The sequence below is a fragment of the Lissotriton vulgaris genome, chromosome 6, assembly GCF_964263255.1.
Source record: "Lissotriton vulgaris chromosome 6, aLisVul1.2, whole genome shotgun sequence".
NCBI classification, from domain to species: domain Eukaryota; kingdom Metazoa; phylum Chordata; class Amphibia; order Caudata; family Salamandridae; genus Lissotriton; species Lissotriton vulgaris.
The window spans coordinates 495538333-495564284 of NC_141694.1; the positions used below are offsets into that span (position 1 = coordinate 495538333).

The window sequence follows — 25952 nt, forward strand, 5'->3', positions numbered from 1 at the left end:
GGAGTTACACAGTTCTTTCCAACTTGCATTTCACTAAGGCTCTTGATGAAGATGGTACCTCACTTCTGTGAGCAGGCATACTGCCCACAACAGGAAATGGCCTAAAACACAGCATGGATACTTCACAATTTTCCACTGAAAACTGACCCTTTTCTTTCAGTGTGAGTGGCTGTGAGTTTTGGGTCCTAGCTTAGGTGGCACCTAGGAAAGCATAGCAAACCTGCACAGTTTTGAAAAATAGACAACTAGGGTAGTCCAGGGTGGTTCGGGCTTAGTAATGATCCACAAGATTTTCTTACCTACAATGCCCTGCAAATCTCAAACTTTGGCTAAAATCACACATTTTCCTTATATTTCTGTGATGGAAACTTCTGGAAGATGCCAAAATCACCAAAATTCATACCACTCTGCATTACCCCACTACTTCCCCAATAAATGCTGCACCCCTTGTGTGACTGGGCCTAGTGCCTGTGACCGAAAAGGATCAAACCATGGTCAATGGGAGCCCTCACAAGGGGACTCCCCCTCTAGCCCCTCCAAACTGCCCCACACAGTAATGGATCAATGTCTTTTTTACATTGTAACTGTTGTGTTGTTGTGAAATCCAGTTTTTTGTAGATGTTTCACCAATATAGAGTAGTTGGAATAAGCATCATGTACAGTCTTCGTTATTACACATATAGCACTACAGTGACGGTAAATGGAAAAGGTCTTGTCATGAGTAATGCCTTTGGTACTCCTAGTGAATGAATATAATCCGCAATTGTCACATTTATTATGGCCATTGATGAGGTGTAGTCCACGCTGGAATCTGATAGTATTCTAATCAGAATAATTTTCAGTAAATTCGCAATATAGATTTGTGTAGAATTTACCCTTCATAATTTTGACTAACAGAAACATACGGGTTATGGGCAGGGAGATTAAAATCTAGACCATGCTACAACTGTCAATCCAGTGAAGGAATGTGTCAAATGGTTACACTGTCCTTGTCTAAATCATGAAGAAACTGTTAAGCATCTTGGCTGTAGCCAAATGTCTGATATATTGGGGTAGTCTGAGGCTTTATTTATCCTCTTTCAAAACTGTTAACAAAGATTAGCCAGGTTCAGAGAATGATAAGCTCCCAACTGAAAAACAAAAGTTTTTCTTTTAGGTCAGGTGAGTACTACGTAATAAATTTGGTGGGCACTACATGGGGCGATGGGCAATAATCCAAAACTAATCTGATCACAGGTAATGCCCTATCTTGAGATTGTTGGCATTTTGCTATTTCATGTCTAGAGTTATAAGTATTTATAGAAGAATTTAAGCCAGTACTGTTTGAGCTGTCATAGAATGATCCTTCTAGCGCAGGTTCTAATCGGACCAGCACATTAGTCCCTCTTGGTTCTGCAAGTGTTGCTCCCAATGGACACGTAGAGACCTTGAGAGCTCCACTAGTGTAGTACCCACCATCGTGTTTTCTCTCAATCTCTAGCAACCTTATACTCACAAATTATGTGATTTCTTAATCTGGTAGTAAAGGCGACCATACTGTTTCTGTTTCCTTGTAGCATGTCTCTTAAATCCCTAAGCCGAGATGCAGGAGTGACTGGTGGACAATTAGGCTATGATCTGGAACATTGAAAAAAGTGTTTTTTCAACAAGCGACTTTCTTCCACCCCATGGTATACTTTTTTTTAATACAGTTATAAGTCTGTGATTTTCTTTTTATATTGCCCTCTCAGGACCGAGAGTTTGTGTATTCTGCTTTGCGCACCATATGGTTTGTACCCAAGGCCCACTTTACTCCAACCGGCCTAAGGCAGGGGGGATTTAACTCTCTTGTTTCACGTTCCTGTTTTCCTATTCGTAGTCAGGAATGTGAAACCCAAGAAGCAACAAAGTCTCTGCGGATAGAGCTGAACCCATCTCCTCTTAAGGTTGCTGTACAAGAATTTGATGTTTGTTAGCTGGGCAGCGGATCTAGACTTCTGATGACTTTCAGACTTTTCTCAAGCTGTTGCGAGGCTCAGTCTTTCCTGCTGTAAAGGTTAAAGTTGGTGCCTCTGCCCTAGGCATTACTCTCCATCTTCTCCAGCTGCCTGCCTTTGTGCCCTAGCAGTAAAAGGGATAATGCGGATTGAGATGCAAGAATCTACTGTGGTTCCCTCCTTCCATTGGTGAGGAGTTGGAGGAGTGGGAGATGCAAAGTACTGCTTACAGTTGTGCACAAACAGAAAGCTACCAGAACTTATGAAAAATTATTAAAAATGAAATATTTTCTGTATTAAATTCCCCTTCGGACATTACATTATGTGTTTAAAAGGAAACTGAATCACAAACCCTGGAATGGCGATTACACTTTCCTACATGTTAAACATTAATTCATATCCTCATATTTGGCTTTGGGACAACTAGTATAGCAGTCATATTCCACTTGGGACCTCTCCAATCTTTTTTCATAGAACATGAACCCTAGGGCAGATTGATAGCGGTTGTTGGTCCATTCTACTGATGATTATTCCAGCCTGGACAAGCTAAAACAAATCTAAGGTCCATCTTGCTGGAAAAAACTCCACTGTGGCACCATCCATCACTTCTGGTAAAGGCATGCCCAGAATATTAGGTTTTGGGTCTAACAGGTAGTGTTGCTCAATGGTTAGAGCGGCAGACCCTGATGCAGAGTTCTGGCCCGGGACCAGGGTTCATTTCCCGCCTCGGCGGGTCTTTAACTCAATTTCCTCGGTCCTGACAATTTTCGCCTCGGTGCCTATTCTAATCATGGGCCCCACGCTGTAACTCTGGGCAATAGCTTGCTTAACCTCCACACCGCCCCCAACAGCGCTAGGATGCCTGGCTTCGCCCTGGGGGTGCCCAGGAGTGGACACATCACAGGGAAAGCCAGGAAGGGTTCCACAGCGGTATGAGTAATAGCGCTAGGAAACCCCTTAGTGGCAGTGCGCTCTACAAATACCTTGACATTTGATATGTACTATTAGTGAGTGGTTAACTGATAGTCAAGTTGAGTCACAAAGTTTATTTAGACCATTGGTCTTCAAAGTGCATAAAAACATGACATTCCATATAAATATTCTAAAATGATTACAAATTCATCAACCCACGCCATTCTAGGAGTCTGATTTTCATGTATTGCCTCTCATTTTTAACACGATGCTCCATACAGAAGTCGTATTCACACCCATATATCACATATATAATCCAAATAGTAGTAAAACCCTATTGTAAAATATTTTTAAAGGATATATAAATAAAATTACCCTAAAACCTCTTTGTATCATAGTTTCAACCTAACTTACAGCCAGCCATTTCCTATTCCATAAGAACCCTTTTTACAGCCTGCTTATACTTCACAATGGCTATAGCAATTTCAAGATTTGTCGTGTCAGTGAGGAGTTCAATTGCTTGTGCATGCAGCCTAGTACCATATTTTAAAAAGATAGGGCGTAAAAACTGCTTCAGCTGAGCTAACAATTTTTGGCAGTCCATAAGGATATGTAAACTATTGCATTTCATACCCATCCTACATGTGCATTTGCCATCAGGTCAAATCAATTCTGTTTTTATTTTACCATTTGACATAGCAGGATTGATATAAATTCTCAACCTTAGTACTTCCAATCTAAGTCAGGTAGTATGTCTAGATTGGGGTACCAGATTTCTTTCATCCAGCTATTTCTCAGAAACTTCAGATTCTTTCTTTCTCAGGTACTTCATATCGTCCAATCTAGACGTTTCATCTATATGCAGAGTCTGCGGATCAATTTTCACATTCAAATTATCACAAATGTTGTAGAGTTTCTTTTTTGCCGCTTTGGCCCATTTTAGTTCACTATGCTGAATCTCCTTATTACACCATGGTGACACTTTCGTATCTTCTCTTGCCCCTAATAGTTTCCAAAATCTAAGTAGGCCCACTTGCACCTGTACATTCCATGAAGTCATGCCCAACTCCAATCTAATTGCCTGTATCATAGATGAGGTAGGCAATGACATTAACAATTTTATGCATTTTCCTTCTTCGCTATCCCAGTTGCTTTTACCGCCTGAGTAGAGAATTTCTGCTCCATACTATAGTTGCGTAGGTATTATTGCATTGGAGGCCTTCAACAATGGTCTCTGGGACATATCACCATAACTACGGTTACATTTTAACAGCTCACACAAAGAATGCTTGGGCTTTTGCTTCCTGTGCCTCCAAGTGCGTAGACCACTTTAGAGGCTTGTCATACCATATCTCAAGTTATTTGTACTCGGTGACAATATTTAGTTTGGTTTTCCCTAAATACCAATTAAACTTCTGATCTCTCTTCCCAAAGCACAGGATTTTAGTTTTATCCATGTTTACTGTTAGTCATTTTGCCGCACAATATATGCTAAATGCGTTTAGATTCCTTTGTAGGCCCATATCTGTCTGATTGAGAATTACTAAATTGTCAGCATACAGTAAACAGGATAGTTGTTTCCCATTCACCTTTGGACTAGCACTTCTATCTGTCTCCAGAAAATCTGCTAAGAATATGGCAAAAAGTAGGGGGGCCAGTACATAACCCTGTCTTACGCCATTATTAATCGCTATTTCAGGTGTCAAACCCCGGTTGTGTCTCTAATAACCTGTGCCTAATTCTGGCTATGCAACTTCTGTATTACTATTGGGAGATCTTCAAGGACGTCCTACCTTCTCATGGTCTCCCATAGACATTTCCTATCCACCAGGTCAAAGACCTCTCTGAAGTCTACAAAGCAGCAGTACAGTCTCCCTTGCTGCTCCATAGACTTCTGCGCCACATCCCTTAGGGCAAAGCTGTGGTCAATTGTAGAGTTGCCCTCCTTAAAACCTCCTTGTTTCAGTGGCACAATCGACCGCTGCTCCACCCGATCCTTCAATCTGCTAAGAAATATTTTCGAAAAACCTGCTCCCCAACGTCCAACAGATTAATCAGACTGTAGTTCTTTGGGGCCTTCCTATCACCTTTCTTGTGTATTGGTTTAATTGCTGCCCCCTCCAGGATTAAGGGATATGACCGGAGTCAAGTATGGCTGAGAACATATGGAATAGGAATTCTGCCCACCAGTTTATCTGTGATTTAAGTATGATGGCAGGTAAATTGACGGGTCCTGCTGCACGAGTTAGATTTAACTTCCCAATTGTATCCATTACTTTTCTACTACAAAGGATGTTTTTAGCTCTTCTACAGCCCCTCTCCAATGAGTTTTTTTTTTTACTTATTAGTGGCACTTTACTTGCCTCATTTAATTCTCCTAAATACTCCTCCCAGGCTGCCTCATCCACTAAGGAGCTCATGGTTCTAGGGGTCCGACCAGAAACATCCTGTATCAGCTTCCAAAAGCCTTTTACATTTTTTGCTTCAATTGTTTCCAGCAGGTTTTCCCAACATTTTTCTTTAAAAAGCCTCTTCCAATTCCTCACTAGCGGTTTATATGCTTTCCTCAGTTTAATTAGATTAGCCAGTCTACCGGGGGCATACCTTATCTTCAGGCATCTCTCTTTTCTCCGTATGAACCTTTTCTTGCACTCTAGATTGAACCACCTTAATTGCCTTCCTTGTCTAGATTGCGTGCCTGAGGTACCCTTTTTTAGGTCTCGCCTGGCGTTGCAGCGCAAAGCGCTGTCACCAGCGAGACTTATTGTGATTGTGTTGCCTCCCAAGTGGTACAGACCGGTGCACGAGCAGATTGTGGTCTGTGGACGCGCACGTCCAGCCACGCGCACATCTCCTGTCCCGAGGCAAAAGCATGCAGTTTCACTTTCGCGTCTACATTGCACTTACACCAGTGGACATGTAAACAACACAGCATTCAACATGCAAGTCTTTAAATGCTTTAAATGTAGATATACTCCACTTACCAGCAATTGTGGTGACTTTGCGCTGGTCTCGTGTCTTCATCGGCATACTGCAGCACCGCGCGGGGCTCCGTCTTGATCACAGGAGCCCCGCCTGAAATCATGCTTTGGCCGTGCGGCATTCACGAATGCTGGGTGGTCTCATGCTGGCCTTTTGCTTTATTTTTTTCCTAGGGCGCTTTGGCGGCCCCCTCCCAAGGCTGCATGAGTCGCGCAGCATTCCCTAAAGTACGGCGGGCATTTAAAGTCTGCCTCGCCGCCACTGGGCACGAGCCGCAGATCCAGGGACAGCGCATGCACGAGCAGCCCTCACGCCCCCTCCCCTCCCACCACCCCCTCTGTCTCCTCCCCTGCCCGGATGTGGAGCACAGGTGCCGCAATGCTTGTTGTAGTAAGCGGTGGGAGTAGCAGCTACCCGGAAGGCTTTCGAAGGTGAGCACTGAGCGGGCGGGGTAGGAACGACAGGCTGAAGAACACACAAAGCCCGAGCGGTGAATGGCTGGCGTGTGACTGACTGGCACAGCACATGGCTCCCCATTCAGTGCATGGAAATGGGTCTGTAACACGGCCTTTGCCGGGTCTCTCGCAGCTTGAACTCATGGCACCATGGTAAGCCTGCCCCCAGTAGGAGACATTTATTCTTATGATGTGCATTAAAACTAAAATGGGTGTTTAGGAAGCACCCGTGTTATTCTATTAAAATTGTATGCAATTGTGATATATTTTTTTAAATATAAAAATATGTATTGCTTGCATATGGCCCCGTTGGTTAAGGCAGTAGCATGCGTTTTTCTTCCCTTTAGTTTTGTGACATGTTTATAATAAAATATAAAAATAAATTAAGGATGGTTTGCTACAGCCAGACTTGCTGACTTTGCCAATGCAGTTTTCATCAATTGGCTTGTTCAAGTGTCAGTCACATGGTCTTTCCGCTCACCGCATACACAGCATGGGGCAGTTGTTCAGCCCAAATCAGCTATTACCTCTCTTCACTGTAAATCTCTGCATTTTCCTTGAATCCACCTAAAAAGTAATCGACTTGCTCGAATGCCCTGGTTGGTGGAAATCTCTGCTTTCACTACTTGTGTGTGCTAAAGGGGTCACCGGGCACACAGCCCCTCTGTGTGAGTTTTTCACACGTTACTCTCCATTCGTGGGCATATGCATTTGTTTTTGCGGGTGGAGGGCTCTTTACTACCTTCTAGTCTAGGCTCACACAGAAGCTGAATCCGAGCGCTCCGCCCCCATCCCCCACCTAAGAGACCCCATGTTCCTGCTCTCTGGCCCATATGCCTGGACATGCATCCCCTTCCACCCCACGCTTTAAGTGAGCCGGCCCCCGAATCTTCTAGCCCGGATAAGCGGAAATACAGGCTTCCTGTGTCCAGGGTCGGGCAGATGTAGGGGCCCTGAGGTGCCGGGGGCCCCAGTCCTTCAGAAGGCTCAGCTCAAGGCTGATAAATATCTGTGAGAGTGGGGGATTCAGGGGCCCTCGTTACCGTCTGCAGAGGGGCCCCATAATTTTATATCAGGCTACTGGCTCTGACCCTCACTGGCGCGGCTTGTCAGGGCTCATGCGCCTCGTGTTGTACAGCGTGAGCGTTTGAACTCTAGGCACCCTCCGAAGCAACACATACTCTGAGTTTTCACAGAAATATATTTTTGGGGGAAGGGCGGCGGACTAGGGGGATACTCTACAGCCACACATAAAACTCCTAAAGCATACCATAGATTAGAAAGCGTTTATAAAACAGAAGTGTGTTTCCTGCTCTAACTTCACAAATATTACCCAAGTCCCACACCCATGAATCCCGCCAGCTTATATTGAAAACGTTAATAGAAAGTGAATTGTTTACTTCGGGATCTGGCCTTCCTCCAAGTTGGGGCTGAAACTTCCACTCTAGGTGCCAGGGGTCGTTTTGTAAAACACTGTGCATCCTTAACACTAACTGTTTTATTTAAAATAACAGAGTTTTTAATATAACACCTCTTCAAGCCATTTAGTATTGCAGTATGGCGCACTTTACTTTTAAACCTATTCATCTAAAGCACAGCATGCCACCATTGCTACAAAAATAAATACACATTTTTTTGGTGTACAATTTATAGACTTTTGTTGGAATTGGTGTTGCAATATTTAGCAATACCAATAGCTCAAACGTCATTAATGCGAGACCTATTGTATTGCAAATGCTTCTTTTTCATGTTTTTGTTGTGGCCCAGTTCCAGTATTCCGCGATTTAGCCAAATTCCCTTCTGTGGAGTCTTGCATGCCATCATTCAGTTATATTTGAAGCTTTAATCCTCTCAGCTTTGACCCATGTTTCTTGATGAATTCATAAGGTTCTCAGAGGCCTCATAAGGATCCAGGTCTCCACAGAAGGTACTAACCCTGGAGCCAGCATAAATACGCGACCTATTGCATTGCAAATGCAATAGGTCTCGCATTTGCGAGAGATTAAGCTATTGGCATTGTAAATGACAATGCCATTTATTTATCTGTTTTCAAAACCAACACATAAATAAAAAAGTTTGTCATTTACAATGCCAATAGCTCTAACTTTTGCAAAGGCAAGACCGTTGCATTGTAAATGCGTGTCTTACTTTTTCAATCTACTCTACGACATTGCACAACCTGTTCTATTTTTCCACAAACCATGCTACGTTCTGATCCTTAGCACATTCCATATTTAATTTATGTTGAAAACTTACCAGTTTCTCGAAATATTCATCTGTTAGTGTTGTAGTCTGGCTTTTAGGGTATACCATTTGTTGGAGATGGACTATTTTGCTGTGACTTATCACCCCCCTTAATTCACAGTTCAGGGCATTATGATCACTGTCTTTACACCCGAATACCAGGAACCCTTTTACTAAGGCATGGTTCCAGGCGTGTATTAACACCTAGTCAATGGGGCAGTATTGGGTACCTGTCCTTAAGGTTTGTTTAGCTGGGCAGTCTGGTTCCATCCTGCCATTCAAGCTAAATAACCCCTTTGATCCCAAGAATTTCCCAAGTGCTTCATCTTGTCTGCCGGAGTGCAAATGGGGAAGCCAGCTGACCTTATATCGTATGAGCTCAATATTTCTTTGAACCAGGGATTTAGTTTTTTAGGATTTAATTTATGGTTAAAGTCTCTCATTATGACCATCAGATCATTTTCATACTTTTCACCCAAAACATTAATGCCGTCCTTGAAAAGCCCCATTTCCACCTCGTACTCCTCTTCAGAACCCCATTGTATTTAAACAGTCACGAGTACAAAGTGGTCATTCTTCATTTCTGTAACCAATAGGGATACCTTCCAAACCAACAGCCATTTGCATGAAGTATTAATTAGCTTTACTTTTCTCGCAATCCTGCTTGAGGTAAGTGTCATGATCCCCTTGGACTGTCAGCCAATTTTTTTTTAGCAGGCTTATGAAGTTGAAGAAAGCCTTCAATTACGGGGGTATTGTCGCATAGCCATGTTTCCTGCAAACAAATTATCTCGGCACACTGTGCTAGACAATTTATACTTTCAACTTTTGTTTGCCCTCCAATCCCATTTATATTCCATCATCTCATTTTCAAGATATGCGACAACCCATTTCCCTAATTGATATCGCTGAGGCAACCAGACTCCTCCTAATTCCACTGGGGTGTGCCTAGATAGCTATTTTCTGGGCTCCAGTTACCTCAGCTGTTACTAGGCTCTGGGTTCTCAACCTCTATGTTGATGTTTACTCTTTCCCCGCATGCCCCGGCTTTCAGTCTTACTTGCCTTTTCCCTGAGTCTGCATGACATTTTGAAAAGGCACTACCTTGCTGGTTTTCCCCTCCAATTCTACTTCTGGCATTATCCTTATCCCTTCTTTTAATATCTCCTTTTCGGCTTTTAGGATTGTCGCCTTTACCTGCCCTGAGTAGATTTCGACTGTAGTTATTTCCTTGCCCTTGTTATTGTAGCTAAATCCTACCTGCCTCAGATCCCTTTGTCCCAATTTCTCGCAGGCTTGGGCATTTTGAAAATGAGCATAAAAGCTGGGAACGATTTAACAGTGTGATCTTTTTCCTCCCCCTCTCTATTTCGGAGGCCTCAAAGAATAGCCGCAATTTACCACTGGCTTCTATTGCTTCTGTCACCAAGTTTTCTCTTCCCAGCTTATTCTTCTTTCTGGTTATTATATTTGGTGTTCTTCCTCCCTCGGCTCGATTCCTAGGGATTTTCCCGTATTTTCATTGTTTTATCCTCCATATAAACCTTAGTGGTGGTTTTTTGTTGTGCCTTTTTCTGCCCAAATTCAGCAGATGCCATTTGATGAGCTCTCTAAATTCCTCCTTTCCCTCCTACTTTTTAAGGGTGTTCCTTTCTCTTGTCGTGTTGCTCGAGGCACGGACCCCTTACGCCTTCCTTTTGTTTTTCCTGTTGTTGCTTTAGCCTTCTTAAATTATTCCCAAGGTTATAGCCATCTCCCCGTCTCCTAATCCGCATTGGGCATCTAGAGATATAAACGTCTTTCAGGTTATTCGCTTGTTCGGTTTCCCCAGCACTGCCTCGAATAGAGGTATCGGGCACCGGTCTAACAACTGATGGCATTAGGCCCCTGATCCCCTGTAATTCTCCTACAATTTTTTTTATTGGATTTCATGGGTATTTAGAATGTTATTATTTAACATTGTGACTTCTAGCAGTCCTTGCAAGGTGTTCTGCAGCATCAACATTATGTCTAACATTGAGGCCGAAGGTGTTGCAGGTATATCTACGCCCATTGTGCTATTGCGCACCAACTCTTGATTCCTTGATTCACAGAATGTCCCGTGCTCTAATCGAACTTAGACCTTGTAGCCCAGTCCATGTGTTCTCTCTTATCCCGCTTCAGTTCGTTTGAAGCATTGCCCTCATATTCTGATTCTTCAGCACCGGTCATAGAACATATCCGTGGAGATGAGCAACACCTTGGTTCCAAAATGGGATCAATTCGGCTTAGGTTACTTTGGTTAAGAAATAATTTGTACAGATTTATGGCACAATGTTCATTAACCTCTAGTTCATTTAGCTGTTCTTGGTTAGGGACTTGAGTTCTCATGAGCGTATGCATCCTCTTAAAATGCTTGCCCACAAAGTCCTTTATTGATTTTGACACTAGTGCCCCCCTCATACTGAGTTGCGTTATGTTGGTTAAAGTTTTCTTTCTTTAAGTTTCTCTTTGCATACTCTCCACTAAGGACTCGTTTTAGACTGTGGACTCATTGATCAGCGTTGGATGGTCTTTTCGTGCTTTACTTTTTTTTGGCTTCCTCTGTGCCATCTTTCGGTGTCTCCTTCTGTGTCCTGTATGATTGTAGAGTTAATTGAGGTGAGGGTGTGGGGCAGATTAAGTCAAGGAAATGGGTATTCAGCTTCTTTACGGCCAATAAATGACTCCACTATCTTGCCCCTTGCACTTTCAGACTGATACCTGGCGTAACTAATGGTTGATGGCTTTTAAAATATCAATAGTAATCTGTCATGAAAAAGTTAAAGCGCTTACCTCTGCTGTGGGATGGCTGGCTGACCGTGATTCAGACTGGAGCATTGGAGGCACCTCTAGCCTCTTCAATATTATTTTTTTCTTCCAATTTCCTCCTTCTGTGTTGCACCTTTACCCTTTTACGGGCTTCCAGGGTGGCAGGATGTCACCAACTTTAGACCTCCTATCTGTATCAGCGCCTTACATGCAGACTAGCCCCTTACTGAGCCTGCTAGTCTTAGGCTGCTGATAATTTCATGCGGTAAGCTCTGGCACGGGGATGGTAGCGGGGAAGGGGGAGTTGTCCTGTCTTAGATCGGGGACTTTTAGCCCCTACACCTCCCTGGTTTGATATGGTGCCTTCCGCCACCCCCCCCCCTTTCTCATAGGCCCCCAACAACTGGCACGTGCTCTCTGCTGGGCGTCAGACAACGGCCGACCCCAGCATGGTGGGAGCTCCCTTGGGTGAAATTCTCAGTTTCCCCATTAGCTGCACTGACGGAGTTGAGGTGGTGCAACCTCCTGCCAGTCAACGTCTCGCGTCTCACATCACGTTCCAGGAAATGGGCGTGTGATGAATGCACGGACGTGAGGTCGCAAAAGCCCAGTTTCGGTACTCCGATGATTGACGCGTTGCACGGCAGCCCACACAGCAGAGGTCCTAAAGAGAACTGATAGGAGAAGTGTGGAATGTTATTACAACAAAAAAAATGTCATAACTGCAACCACTGTTATTCCATATGCCTTTGTGATATGACACTTCAATTTTGTTAAGTGTTTGCACAAATTTAGGAGGTCAAAGAAAATGTTACATTCCTGGCAGATTCAGAAAAGGGGGTGGTGATGAAAGAGTGTCTGAATTAAGCAGACCACTCTTACCCAGTCCAAACATCAGGGCTTGATCCATCACCGTTATTTATCTCACTGCCCCATCCCAGCTCAGAACCTGGCTATATGCAAATCAGTCTGTCCCTGGCCCAGTGCATCATGGGAACAGGGCAGACTAAACTACCAAGCCAATTCTTCACCAGAAAGGAAACAAGCTACCGGGGACCGGTTTCTGGCATTTCAGCCGTCTTCGGCCCGGCTTGCTTGAATCCTGATGGAGCAGTGAGAAAGGGACTCATGTCTGAGTATACCCTGCCACACCTATAGTGGCCAAAAACGATTCAGAAAAGGGGGTGGTGATGAACAGTGTCTGAACTAAGCAGACCACTCTTACCCAGTCCAAAGATCAGGGCTTGATCCATCACCGTTATTTATCTCACTGCCCCATCCCAGCTCAGAACCTGGCTATATGTAAATCAGTCTGTCCCTGGCCCAGTGCATCATGGGAACAGGGCAGACTAAACTACCAAGCCAATTCTTCACCAGAAATGAAACAAGCTACCGGGGACCGGTTTCTGGCATTTCAGCCGTCTTCGGCCCGGCTTGCTTGAATCCTAAGCGTGGAAGGGTATACTCAGATGTGAGTCCCTTGCTCATTGCACCATCAGGATTCAAGCAAGCCGGGCCGAAGACGGCTGAAATGCCAGAAACCGGTCCCCGGTAGCTTGTTTCCTTCCCAGTATAAGAATTGGCTTGGTAGTTTGGTCTGCCCTGTTCCTTATGATGCACTGGGCCAGGGTCAGACTAATTTGCATATAGCCAAGTTCTGAGCTGGGATGGTGCAGTGAGCTAAAAAACGGTGATGGATCAAGCCCTGATCTTTGGACTGGGTAAGGGTGGTCTGCTTAATTCAGACACTCTGTTCATCACCACCCCCTTTTCTGAATCATTTTTGTCCACCATAAGCGTGGAAGGGTATACTCAGATGTGAGTCCCTTGCTCATTGCACCATCAGGATTCAAGCAAGCCGGGCCGAAGACGGCTGAAATGCCAGAAACCGGTCCCCGGTAGCTTGTTTCCTTCCCAGTATAAGAATTGGCTTGGTAGTTTGGTCTGCCCTGTCCCCATGATGCACTGGGCCAGGGTCAGACTAATTTGCATATAGCCAAGTTCTGAGCTGGGATGGTGCAGTGAGCTAAAAAACGGTGATGGATCAAGCCCTGATCTTTGGACTGGGTAAGAGTGGTCTGCTTAATTCAGACACTCTGTTCATCACCACCCCCTTTTCTGAATCATTTTTGTCCACCATAAGCGTAGAAGGGTATACTCAGATGTGAGTCCCTTGCTCATTGCACCATCAGGATTCAAGCAAGCCGGCCCGAAGACGGCTGAAATGCCAGAAACCGGTCCCCGGTAGCTTGTTTCCTTCCCAGTATAAGAATTGGCTTGGTAGTTTGGTCTGCCCTGTTCCCATGATGCACTGGGCCAGGGTCAGACTAATTTGCATAAAGCCAAGTTCTGAGCTGGGATGGTGCAGTGAGCTAAAAAACGGTGATGGATCAAGCCCTGATCTTTGGACTGGGTAAGAGTGGTCTGCTTAATTCAGACACTCTGTTCATCACCACCCCCTTTTCTGAATCATTTATGTCCACCATAAGCGTGGAAGGGTATACTCAGATGTGAGTCCCTTGCTCATTGCACCATCAGGATTCAAGCAAGCCGGGCCGAAGACGCTGAAATGCCAGAAACCGGTCCCCGGTAGCTTGTTTCCTTCCCAGTATCAGAATTGGCTTGGTAGTTTGGTCTGCTCTGTTCCCATGATGCACTGGGCCAGGGTCAGACTAATTTGCATATAGCCAAGTTCTGAGCTGGGATGGTGCAGTGAGCTAAAAAACGGTGATGGATCAAGCCCTGATCTTTGGACTGGGTAAGATGGGTCTGCTTAATTCAGACACTCTGTTCATCACCACCCCCCTTTTCTGAAACATTCCTGGCAGGACACATTGTCTTATACTGTTCTCCTTGTGAGTTCCACAACTAGGCCCTTTGATTGCAGAGTATACGAAAACAAGATTCAACAAGTAATATTTGGCTATTTGGGTGAATGACTGATTCAGTGGTATTTGCATTGAGTACTACTGTCCTGGAAAAGATAACAATTTGTAGCTAAAGTGTAACAGTCTGGATTTTCCTCAAAGATAACTATAAAGAAATGAGTCTGCCTTTCAAATAAGACAAGGCAGAAGATTGATGAGGAGCAGAAGGCTGGCTCTCATACATTTACAGGAAGAGTTCACGGCAAAGAAGTACTTAGAGGAATTGTTTACCATTGCAGAGAGACCGGCTGGAAAGCAGACCTTCCCAGGCAAAGAAGAATCAGTTAGTAGATGGGCCACATGACTAATGGGCACTAGATTGTAGCATTAATGGAAACACAAGAATATCTCACAAAGAGATAGGCATTCCTATGATTTGTGTGGATGCATTTGGCACAGTTTTTGTGGGACGGATGATGTGATTCTTGTTCGCAATGCACTGAATGCTTGTCTGGCATTTGTGGACACACCCGAGAAATTTCCCATGTCAAGCTACCCACAGATATATATATTCCATGTGTTAAACGCACATCCCAGCCTTCCACATCCACCTGTACTATTTTGCCTCTACATACCAAGAACCACTTGCCTTGTAATACCTTACCAGTAAGTCACAACTAACTCACATTACAACTTTCACTGTCATAGTACTTGCACCATAAAAGTGTGTGCTGGACCTGACATCCTTGACGTGGTTTTCCTCCAACGCTTTGCTTTCCATTCTCTTGTTTTTGCTGAGTTAGTTTTTGTTGGCCTTAGGCTAACCTTTGCTAAAGTGCTTGTGCTCCCTCTTGTAAACATGGTAACATTTGCTTACTATTAAATTAAATGTGCCATTTGGGTGTAAGCCCCTAGTACACTGGTACTGCATGGACCCAGGGCATGTAAAATAAATGCTACTAGTTGGCCTGCAGCAATGATTGCACCAACCACTTAAGTAGCCCTTTTAATTATGCCTCATCCATGCTATTGCAGCCTATGTGTGCAGTTTTACCCTGCCATTCTGACCTGGTGTAATAAACCTTTTGCCAGGCCTAAACCTTCCTTTTTAGGTTGAGCCTGAGCAAGCGCGCAACCACTACTACCACTACCACCACAAATACTATCACCACAGCCAATACCACCACCAATACAACCAAGGATGTATTACTAAAAATGAGGCGGAATTCCTAATCCACAACAATCCAAGACTACCCTATTTTTAAACACTTCCCAAAATACACAAGGGGGTGCAGCCATAGGGTCAGTCTTGAAACCTCTCTCTAAATTCTGTGACCCTTTTTTCCAACGTTCGGTCAAAATCACGCCAACCTTTCTTCAGGTCACCAGGGAAGTCCTGAATCTGATAGAGACCACAAACTTAGAAGGCACACAACCTGACATCCTAATAACTCTCGAAGTTGAAGCTCTCTCCATGAATTTTCCTCAGTAACCACACCGCAGGTAATTGATGAAATCTTACGCAACTCCACATGGACATCACAACCCAATAAGCTTTATTATGGAATGCGCACACATTGCCCTGAATGCGAACTTTTTCCAATTTGAGGACCAGATTTACCATCAGACCCAGGGGACTTTGATGGGCAGCACCTCTGCCCCTAGTCTGGCTTGTCTTTACATGTCAGACTTTGAGGCGAGACATGTTCTCATCGAAACCAACCCCTACAAGGATAATGTATCCATGTGGCGTCACTACATTGATGATATACTGGTGTTCTGGAAGGGTGATGAAAATCTAATTCTCTCGCATTTCTCACGTGGGTAAACAGCCTTAACCCTTACCTCAGGTTTACGGCCAACACCTCGAACCACGAATTGCCTTTCCTGGACCTAATGATGTGTCTAAATAACAACAAACTAAACACCATGAACTTCAAAATGCCTACTGATAGCCACAGCCCACTACTCTTCAGTAGCTTCCACCCGAAAGCCCCTAAGGAGAAAGGCCTTGGGGTGGAAGGGGGAGTTTTTGCGATTCAGACGCAATTGCAGTAATCTGGAGGACTTTAAATCTCAGGGATCAGAACTGACAAACCACCTGGTCCAAAGACAAAATATCCTGCTACTAAGATAATAATTGCTCAGAAAAGAGCACACAACACCAACAGAGAAGCACTCCTCGAGACACAACCCGGAGCGGACACTGATCAAATAACATGTCTTACTACCTTTACACCTGAATCGAATTTGATCAGACTGGTCATCAGAAAGCACTGGAGATTTCTCAGTATATGTGATCACACCCTTAATACACCGGGATTTGCGTTTAAGAGTACAGCAAATCTAAAAGACCTCCTGATAAACACAAGACCAAAGAAGACCCCTCCTCCACCATAAAATACCCTGTGGAATCTACCTCCAGTAGTGGGACACTACCCCTGTGGACAGTGTGTGGTCTTCCCACTCTCACAGGCTACGAAGAACATCACGTAAACCAATACCTTGACGTGGTACCAGACTAAACACACCAACTGTAACACATGCAATTGTGTCTACCTTATAACGTGTCCCTTTCAACTACCATACATAGGCATGATGACATGCCCAGTAAAAATAAGATTGACAGGGCTCAGATGCAACATAAGGTGCAAAGAAACTAACACAAAGACCACCTTCCTTAGATAGGCATTACCACCCTTCTTACCACCTCCCTCCTGCCCATGAGCAGATGCTACCATAAGCTACTCTGCCTCGACCAATACAGTCGTAACGATCAGAATAGCCACCCCCTCGACGATCCACACTTGAGAGGGCTACAACCCCAGGCATCAGTATGACGTTTTTCTAATTCCATATACCAATGCCTATTCCATTTTATTGACATCTGGCAGTCAATAAAGTTTTCAATGGCAGCCCCCTTTTGTGATTATTGCCCTATATGCTTGCCTTTATTTGTATTTATTTTGTATTTGTATTTATTTATTTGTAAAGCGCAAACATTCATCCTGAGAGGACATCACGGCGCTGAAGAACATTGCAAGTGATTTGGCATCGGCTCTGTTTGAAAATTATTGATCTGACCTGGGGAAGAGGAATGTTTTCAGTTGTTTCTTAAATGAGACAAAGCAGTCATTTGTTCTAATTGTAGGGGGTAGCTCGTTCCACTTTGTTGCCGCAATGTGAGAGAAGGCCCGCTCTCCCATCCTGACAGAACGAGCTCGGGTGATGACTGCTCTTCCTAACGTCATAGATCGTAGGTGTCTAGAAGGTTTATGAAATCTGACCCTGTCATGTAGGATGGTGGGGCCTGTGCCGTGGAGTACCTTATAAGAAATGCACAACAGCTTAAAGATGGCTCGTTGCCGCATTGGGAGCCAATGAAGTTCACGCATGCAACTTTTAGCTGAATCAAATTTTCTTTTGTTGCAGATGGCTTTGGCAGCGGCGTTCTGAACCAGCTGTAATTTAGAAAAGAGATAATCCGCCATACCTACAAACAGAGAATTACCGTAGTCCAGCCTACTCATCAGTAGTGACTGGACTAAGGTTTTCCTGCAATCCGTTGGCACCCAGGGGAAGACACGTCTAAGCAACTTCAGAAGTCCACTATGATGGATGATACACATGATGGACATACTCCATATAACTGTCCTCACAGTGTCCTAATTAGGACCCTCACTCTCACACGTGTCCCGTTCTTTTGCAGTGCAATGTGCCCAGGGACCGTGTTTGCTTCAATAAAATAACCCCTCCCCAACACCCCCCCCTCCCCCCCCCCCCCCCCCCAGATGGCCGCATCGGTTTGCGGTCTAGTCATCCACGCCTTTCTGTACCACGTAATTTACACAAATACAGACATCCCGGAAGCAAGTACCACGGGGCCTGGAGCACGGGTAGGACAGCCGCTAGTCGCACTGCCTCCCAGCGTAAGTATAGATGTTCGTGTTTGCACTTGGTAAAAGCCGCTTGAAGTCCCTGGTAAGACAAGCACCTTATACCTGTTGGTTTGTAATTTATTTTTAGCATCAGAGCAAGAAGGTGCTCTGACATCCCCGTCAGCACAAGCCCGGACACCCAAGAGTGAGTCCTTGGCCAAAAACTTGGTAACCCACGACAATATCAGTTGCACCTCCTTATTTTTCACTTTTTGTACATTGCCAACACTCCCCTAGGGTGTCAGAACATATGCCATGGGAAGCCAACTGTGGAGGGCGAAAGGATTCCCTTTCGTCTAGTAAGACTCACCCATTTTTCTGGAAAAGCAACATCACGACGTATATGTCATATGCATGCCTGAGTCAGTGTATTTGCTAAGTTTAATTTTGTTTATTTTAATTTACATGCCTGAGTGGGCCTTCTATGAACAACTATAAAAGCATGTTTTAACCTAATCTATACCGTGCAGGGGACATTGCTCTTGATTATGTTCTCACATCGATGGAGATTTCGCTACTGTTAGAACTACTCACCCTAGGTTGACACTGCTACCTCCAACCCAGTCACATGTGTGTCTCAGATCACTTCGAGCCCTGATAGTATCACCTAACCACAGCTTTCTATACTGATGCGCCCACTAGATTTTAAACTCCAGTCACTTGAAGCATAAAGATTGCACACTATGTCATGGATTTATAACAATACAACCTTGCTTCTCTCTGCTTTATTTCCCTCCCTTTCCCCCTAGGTCTTTCATCTCAGGAGCACTCAACCCGGGGCGTTCTATCTGGTTACTAGCTTGGAATTCACAGAACCAGACTTGCGGTAGTGCTACAAGTACCCATTCTTCATTTTTGTGTCCTGATGAAGTGCCGCCAGACCCGTTGGGGGCTATCTGGCATGAAACATGTCGATCCCATGCACCGCACTAGCCCTATAGGAAGATTATATCAAGGTGTGGCAGATTCCTTATTAGGCCAGTGCCCAAGGAGAATAAATACATTTAGCGAGGACGGCCCTAGACCTACATTATCCCACTTACTCACTGCACTACAAAGCCCACATACCCGCACTCACCCTACGGCTTCATCCAAAAGATCTCCGCCAAAGAGCCGGCCCGACTAGGAGCAAGGCCCTATGATAAAGCATGACATCCCTCGGGGTGTGTGAGGGCACTTTTTAGAAAAGACCCGTCTTTCCTACCCATAGGCACTGCGCACTGCACACTGTATTCGCTATTACTGCCTTGGAGCACATGTGCAGGACCTGCTCAAATATAGCTCCTGGTTCCTCTTGTTAAAAACTGTCCCAGCCCTTCCAGTCTTTCCAATACAGTAGCAAGGTATCTCCCATTTTTTTAATAAAAGCTGCAATATTTTTTTTTATTTTACAATGCCAGTGAGCTGCACGTTAAGCAGGACTTAGCATGCATGAGGATAGCAGGCCCCATGTAACCTGTGATAATTCCAATCGGGTCTGGGGTGTGCAGTGAATACAAAGTGATGGACAGTTGGGGTTGAACTCAGTCGGCGAAAAGTACTGGATAATGCTGCGTTGAGAAGACGATGCAGGTGGAGCGTGTGGGCCGCGGGCTGGTGCGGAGTCGTGAGATGTGGCATCAATAGGACTGGCCGAGGCGGGTAAGCCGTTGCAGCAGGTGGGTGTGTTATGCCCAAAAGGCTGAGTGTGTGTGAGTCTAGTGTCTGCAGGGGAGGCAGTTTGGGACGCCAGATGGCGTCGGGCTGCGGAGAGCCGGTGAAAGTGGAGAAGTGTGGCTCACTGGTTAGAGCAGGCAGACCCTGAAGCAGAGGTCAGACCCGGGACCAGGGTTCAATCCCGACGCGGCAGGGTCTTGAGCTCAAATGTCCATGGACTCGATAATTCTCGCTTCGGTGCCTGACCTAATCATGGGTTCACACTCTGCAACTCTGGGCATTAAGCTTGCTTAATCTCCACAAGGCCCCCCCCGCGGCGGGATGCCTGGCTTTCACCTTGGGGATGCCTTGTAGGGGCTATCTCACAGGGAAAAGCCAGGACGGGTTCCCAAGGCAAGCGCGGAGATACCCCTTCGGGGGTCGATTCAGGCGCTGTATAAGAAACATAATAATAATAATAATAATAATAATAATAATTAAGTAGAAACTATGGCGATTCACTCCATCATCTAAACGGTTCTAGTGGCTTCCAACCTTGTCCGCAAATGACTACAGGCGCACCCGCCTTTATCATGCACACATCATGTGGATCTCCATAGTTTCTACTAATTACCACCAATGCCACCACCACCACCAATACCACCACAACCAATACCGCCACCACCAATACCATCACCAATACCAACACCACAACCACCACCAATACCACCACCACCTTTGCCACCACCACCAATACCACCACCACCACCAATACCACCCCCAATAATACCAATACCACTAATAATACCACCACCTCAGCGCCTCTCGCTCACAAGTAATAGCAGGGGCTCTGTACGAGGCTGGAGCTGCAGCAGAGAGCATCCCTCCCTCCATGCCTGCCGTAAAGCACAGCCCGACTTGCAACCAGGAGGTGAAGCCAGGGCCCTATTACAGCTGGAGTGTTTATTAGGCCTGAGATAGCAATGACATTACGCAGTTCTACACTGCACACTCAAATCACGGAGATGGCAGGTAATTCTCTCAACCCCCCCCCCCCCTCCTCCCCACCCCCTTCCGCTCTTCCTCCTGAGCCTCAACAGTGTAACCAATCTTGCTGTTCCCTGATTCTTGTCCTGGCAGCAGCAACACAACAATTTGTGTATCGTCCACGTATGCGGTAGGACTAAAGCCAAATAATCTAATGGGGGAGCCAGGGCTGCTATGTACACATTAAAAAGGGTAGAATTGAGGGATGACCCCTAGGGCACTCCACAAGGTAGAAAAAATGGTTTGAAGTATAATTTGCCCACAGACACTATTTGTTTATCAACTTTCATGCCATGCCCTGGAACCCACCCTCCGACAAACGTTCCATCGGCCGTGTCAAAAGTTGCAGAGAGATCCAACATGATTAGTGCAGCCTCACCTCCCCGATCCAGAGCTTCCCTAAATTCTTCATTTGTTTTTATGAGGGCTGACTCTATACTGTGCCCTTCTCTAAACCAATGCTGAGTGGGATTCAACAGCGGATTCTCATGAATAAAGGGACTCAGCTGGGAGTTCATTGCTTTCTCTACCAACTTTACTGGCAGCAGAAGGCCAGAAATTGGCTGAAAATTATTTGGGTCCCTAGGATCCAGGTTATGTTTTTTCAATAGTGGAAGTATTGAGGCCATCTTCCAAGTTTTGGGGAAGTCTCTTGATTCACACATGGCTTTAAACAAGGAGGTGAGTGAAATTGCGATGGGTTCCGGAGCTGATTTAACCACTGATACTGGGCAGGGATCGTAGGGAGAGCCTGATCTGGTTAAGGCAAGAAACAGTTTTGTTTCCTTTGCAGAAAGTGGGACAAATTTATGGATGGTAGGAGGGACGCCAGTTGCTTGCTTGGCTCCCACCATAGGGGTTTCTGTCTCTCCCCGCGGTGATTTGTTGAAGGTTGAGAAAATAGCTTCCACCTTATTCTGAAAAAACGTGGCAATTTCTTTGCTTAATTCTTGGCTTGACTCGATCTTAGGTGGACTTGGGGAGGCCAGCATAGATACTGTTTTAAAACGTTCTTTAGAGGATTTTTTGGCTAAGTTGATTCGGTGTATAAAGAAAAACATTTTTGCATTACATACTGATTGTTTGTAGACTGTAAAGTTTTCTTTATAAATTTCTTTCTCTCCTTCTGTGTATTTTTTCCTCTAGTTTCGTTCTAGCTGTTTGCAAAACGTTTTTGCTTCCTAAGTTCCTCTGTGTACCAAGGTGCTGTTGGTTGGGATCGTATGGGATACAGGAGTTTTACCGGGGCTAGCTTCTTGCAGGCTGTCTCTACCCAGTGATTGTACCATCTAGTGGCATCTTCCACTTCTGCAGTCAGTGGACATTTGGTGGTATAAGCAAATCTTTTAGTTCGGTCCCTTTCATTCTATTCCAGGCCCTCATCTCTATCTGATTTTTGGCGCCCTCTGGTTTGTGATAAGTAGGAATGGTCAATTCAAACTGAATTGCTGCATGGTTTGTCCAGATGAGAGGCACCATTCACTGTAGGTTAGTTGAGGATGATTGGAAACAACACCATCCAGGGTGTGTCCTGAGGTGCGGTGGGCTCTTTCACTTGTTGAGCAAGATCGGCACTACCCATCACATCTAATAGGGCTCTAGTATCTGGGTCAATGAGGGTTTTCAGGTGGAAATTAAAGTCCCCCAGAATGGTAAATGAATCGGAACAGAGCCCTTCTAGCAGAATTAGGATCGAGGTTAGAAAATAATATCTGGGCCCTGGTGGTCTATACAGTAGGGTGCCCTTAAATGAGTGACGGGGAGATAGGTATCTTTTTAATAGAGTTCATCTAGATATGGCTTGGATTCTAGTTTCTGCCTCCATAAACAGCCAGTTTTTTAATATTCTCAAGGTATTTTGATGCCCTGGTGCTGACATTTTTATTCCATCTTCTGAATTTCTCTCATACCTGTTCCACGTTCCCTGTTCATCTACGTCTAGGTTTTTTTTCTCACAGCATCAATCTAATTACCATGTATAAACTTTCATCTAATTTTTGTCTTTATATTTTCTGGGTTTATTAGGGCTCTACTATTCTGTTTCATTAGATCTCTATATATGAATATCTTCCAACACTGTTTAGTGGGTGACATTTTTAGAGGTGGAGTGATTACCCATTCATAAAAAGTTTTAGTGGGGGATCTCCCTCGTGTTCTCTTTTGTATTTTCCCTGGATTGGATTTCCCCCCCATAACTAGTGTTCTCATGGTCCTTCTTCTGTTTTTTTTGCTTCATGTCTTGTTCTACCAGAAGCCTGGCACACTCAAAACTGTGCTTTACCAAGAATCTGGCATTAACCAATAGACATTTTAACAAGTGTTCCTTGGGCTTCACAGTACCTGTCCCTTCAGATGACTTAGTGGGTCTATCTCCGTGGTATAAAACTAGAGGTAGGGGGCTATGGCAGTTAGGACAGGTATCTGGGAGGGTGGTAGGTTTAGTGTTGAATATAAGGCCCTTACTTTTAATGCCCGCTCTGTCAGGATTCAGGGCAAGGAAGTAGGGTCTGGAGTACCTTAAAAAGGGGCATTTTTTGACTTGCTACAGGGAGGGGGTTGGCGCTGAGCCGGGATGGGCGCAGGCGGGCTTGCTTAGGCGCATCTTTGGTGTGCCAAAGGCACGTCCGCGCTTTCATTTGTAGCGTGGCAGAAACAACTAGCCCGCTAACCTCGCAATGGCAGTCCTGCTTTGACTAGCAGGAACCGCATGCCCATAGGCTGTGTCCCACCCTCCTGTAACGTAGCAAGGGCCAGCAGGCTATGACTATGCATGCCGCACACAGATTCCACCCATGCAGTTCTGTAGTGCATCAAATTCAATACAATCAGTGAAATCAAATTGCCAGTGTTAAAAGGAGTTAAAAAGTTGAGAAGATATCCAGCACAAAGTAAGTCTCCCGGCTCATGCCTCAAGAGAGTATACTGGATACTTGACCAGTTCTTCCTAAATAAGTGAAATCATCTTGAAATCATCATGAAAACTTATTTCCAGAAATCTTTGGTTCTTGAGTTTATGACCAGCGTATGACAAACTGAATTTTCAGAGTTGCATCTTTATAGCGGGCTGAACTGTTTAAGTAATTCTTCTTGGACATTTTCAAAGGAGATCAATCCTAAGCCTAAGAGTTGGGGCACTAGGGTCTCTGCGTGCTTAGGCTCCTAAAACCTGCTACCGTTGTCCAGATCTCGTGGAAAATCTGTCATTCAGGACAGCACGGTAGCAAACGCCAACCAGCCAATCGTCTATAAGTAATTGGGAGCGCTGAAAATGCTACAAGCTGTAATGAGTCGCACCTGACAGCCATGAAATACAAATGCTTGTGAGAAGCTGCTTCCCCACCGTGTGAAATATATAGTAGTGAAATATAGAACAACATATACAGTAAAGCATCCATAATAAATGTTAGTAGCTATATTAAAGAATAGTAATCTCATTCACTTGTATTAGTGTTTATTTTTTGGATACGAACATGACCTTCAAAGGTTAACCTCTTGACTGCGTCGAACGTTCAGCTCCAGTGCTGAACGTTCGAAAAATGGGTGGGGCAGCGTCTACCAACAGACGTGCGCAGCACTACCAAGGTCGTGCACGCGACGACCGTTGGCCGACGGCAGCAGCCAAGGGGTTAATACCACTGGTCATACTCTTTTTGCAATTTGTTAAGATCCATATGTATTATAAAAAAAAATTACCTATTTTCTTTCATTTAATGATAGTGCTACCTGGCCAGACGGTGTTCGGCGACTTGCAAAATCTTATTTGAAAAATCCAATGATGGTCTATGTTGGAACGCTGGATTTAGCGGTACGTTTAAAATCACGTAAATATGACTTTAAGCACCAATGTTTCTGATAGGATTGTAAAATAGTTATGTGTAGACGTACCTAACAAACATAATCAGTGTTTTTTTGTACTGACATTCTCTGTCTGCAGATTAACATGTCACCTTTAATTATTGGCTTATTTTCAAAAAATACAAACCTATTTAAGCCATTGTCTTTGGTTACCTTATGCGAAATGAATTGATAAATATAAGAATATATATATATATATATATATATATGTATATGTATATGTGTGTATATATATATATATATATATATATATATATATATATATATATATATATATATATATATATTCTATATAAATAAGAACACCTGCATGTATTTGTGTATTGCATTTATTGAAAGTTAAAACCCTACCCTTTGTCTAACTGATACACATGGAGGTATTTTTGATGATGCTAGCAGCAGTTAATGTAGTACTTCCTAAAAGTGCTCTTCAACTGACCAGGTTGATCATTAGAAAGCTGGTTCTTTACTTATTGAGTGTTCTTCCATTTTAGTAAATAAAATAGTCTCAATTCCGTCAAACGTGTTTCATTTAATGGATTGTCAATCAATTGAGTGTTTTACATGAATGCTTACTATTGTATTCATTTAAGCATGAGATTACCCAGAAGTCTTATTCAGTTAGAAAAAAAAATGCATTGTACTCAACATAAGATTCCCTGCTCCATTCAACACAACCTGAAGTAGTCTTTAATCTCAGTCCTGAATGTTGTGTTTCAGGGGCAATCCTTGCACATCTTGTGTTTTCTTTGACTCCATGGTAAGATGCAGAAAATCCTACTCCAGCCAAAGAACACATAAACTGGTGCGCTGTAGTATGCCCCCCTAACCATCGGCATTGGCTGTTTCCTAGTCAATGTGAGTATCTCTGCGATTTAGTTTCCAACCCTGGAAAAATGTTGCCATGGCTGTTTTTCAGTATAAAGCTTTGTATGCTTGTATCGCATACATACCTCATAAACGGTAAGCCACCATCACTGTGCATATATACACTCTGAACTGTTGCTGTTTTACCTGCCTTTGAGGCCTTAATTTATTATCTTGGGGAAAACAACAATTGCACTCTCTCTACCTCAGTAATCCAGTGTGGTCTTAGGTAAACACTGTTTCATTAAGAAATCTTGGGTTTGTCTTTGGTATCAATGTCACAAAAGTGATAGGCCTTTCTCTTAGAGATGAGAGTGAAGAATTGTAGCAGCACCAGGGCAATTGTGTTGTCAAACAATCAAAACTAGACCAAAATGAGCAAAA

General features: G+C 44.3%; 1 protein-coding gene across 1 annotated transcript in view; it reads left to right on the forward strand.

Moving 5' to 3' along the window:
- Window positions 1–25952, forward strand: part of DDX43 (DEAD-box helicase 43) — a 995487-nt gene that overhangs the window by 374419 nt on the left and 595116 nt on the right. Inside the window, exon 11 of the mRNA XM_086925221.1 lies at window positions 24564–24651. Within this exon, the coding sequence (XP_086781347.1) occupies window positions 24564–24651 (88 nt within the window). The remainder of the gene's footprint in view (window positions 1–24563; window positions 24652–25952) is intronic.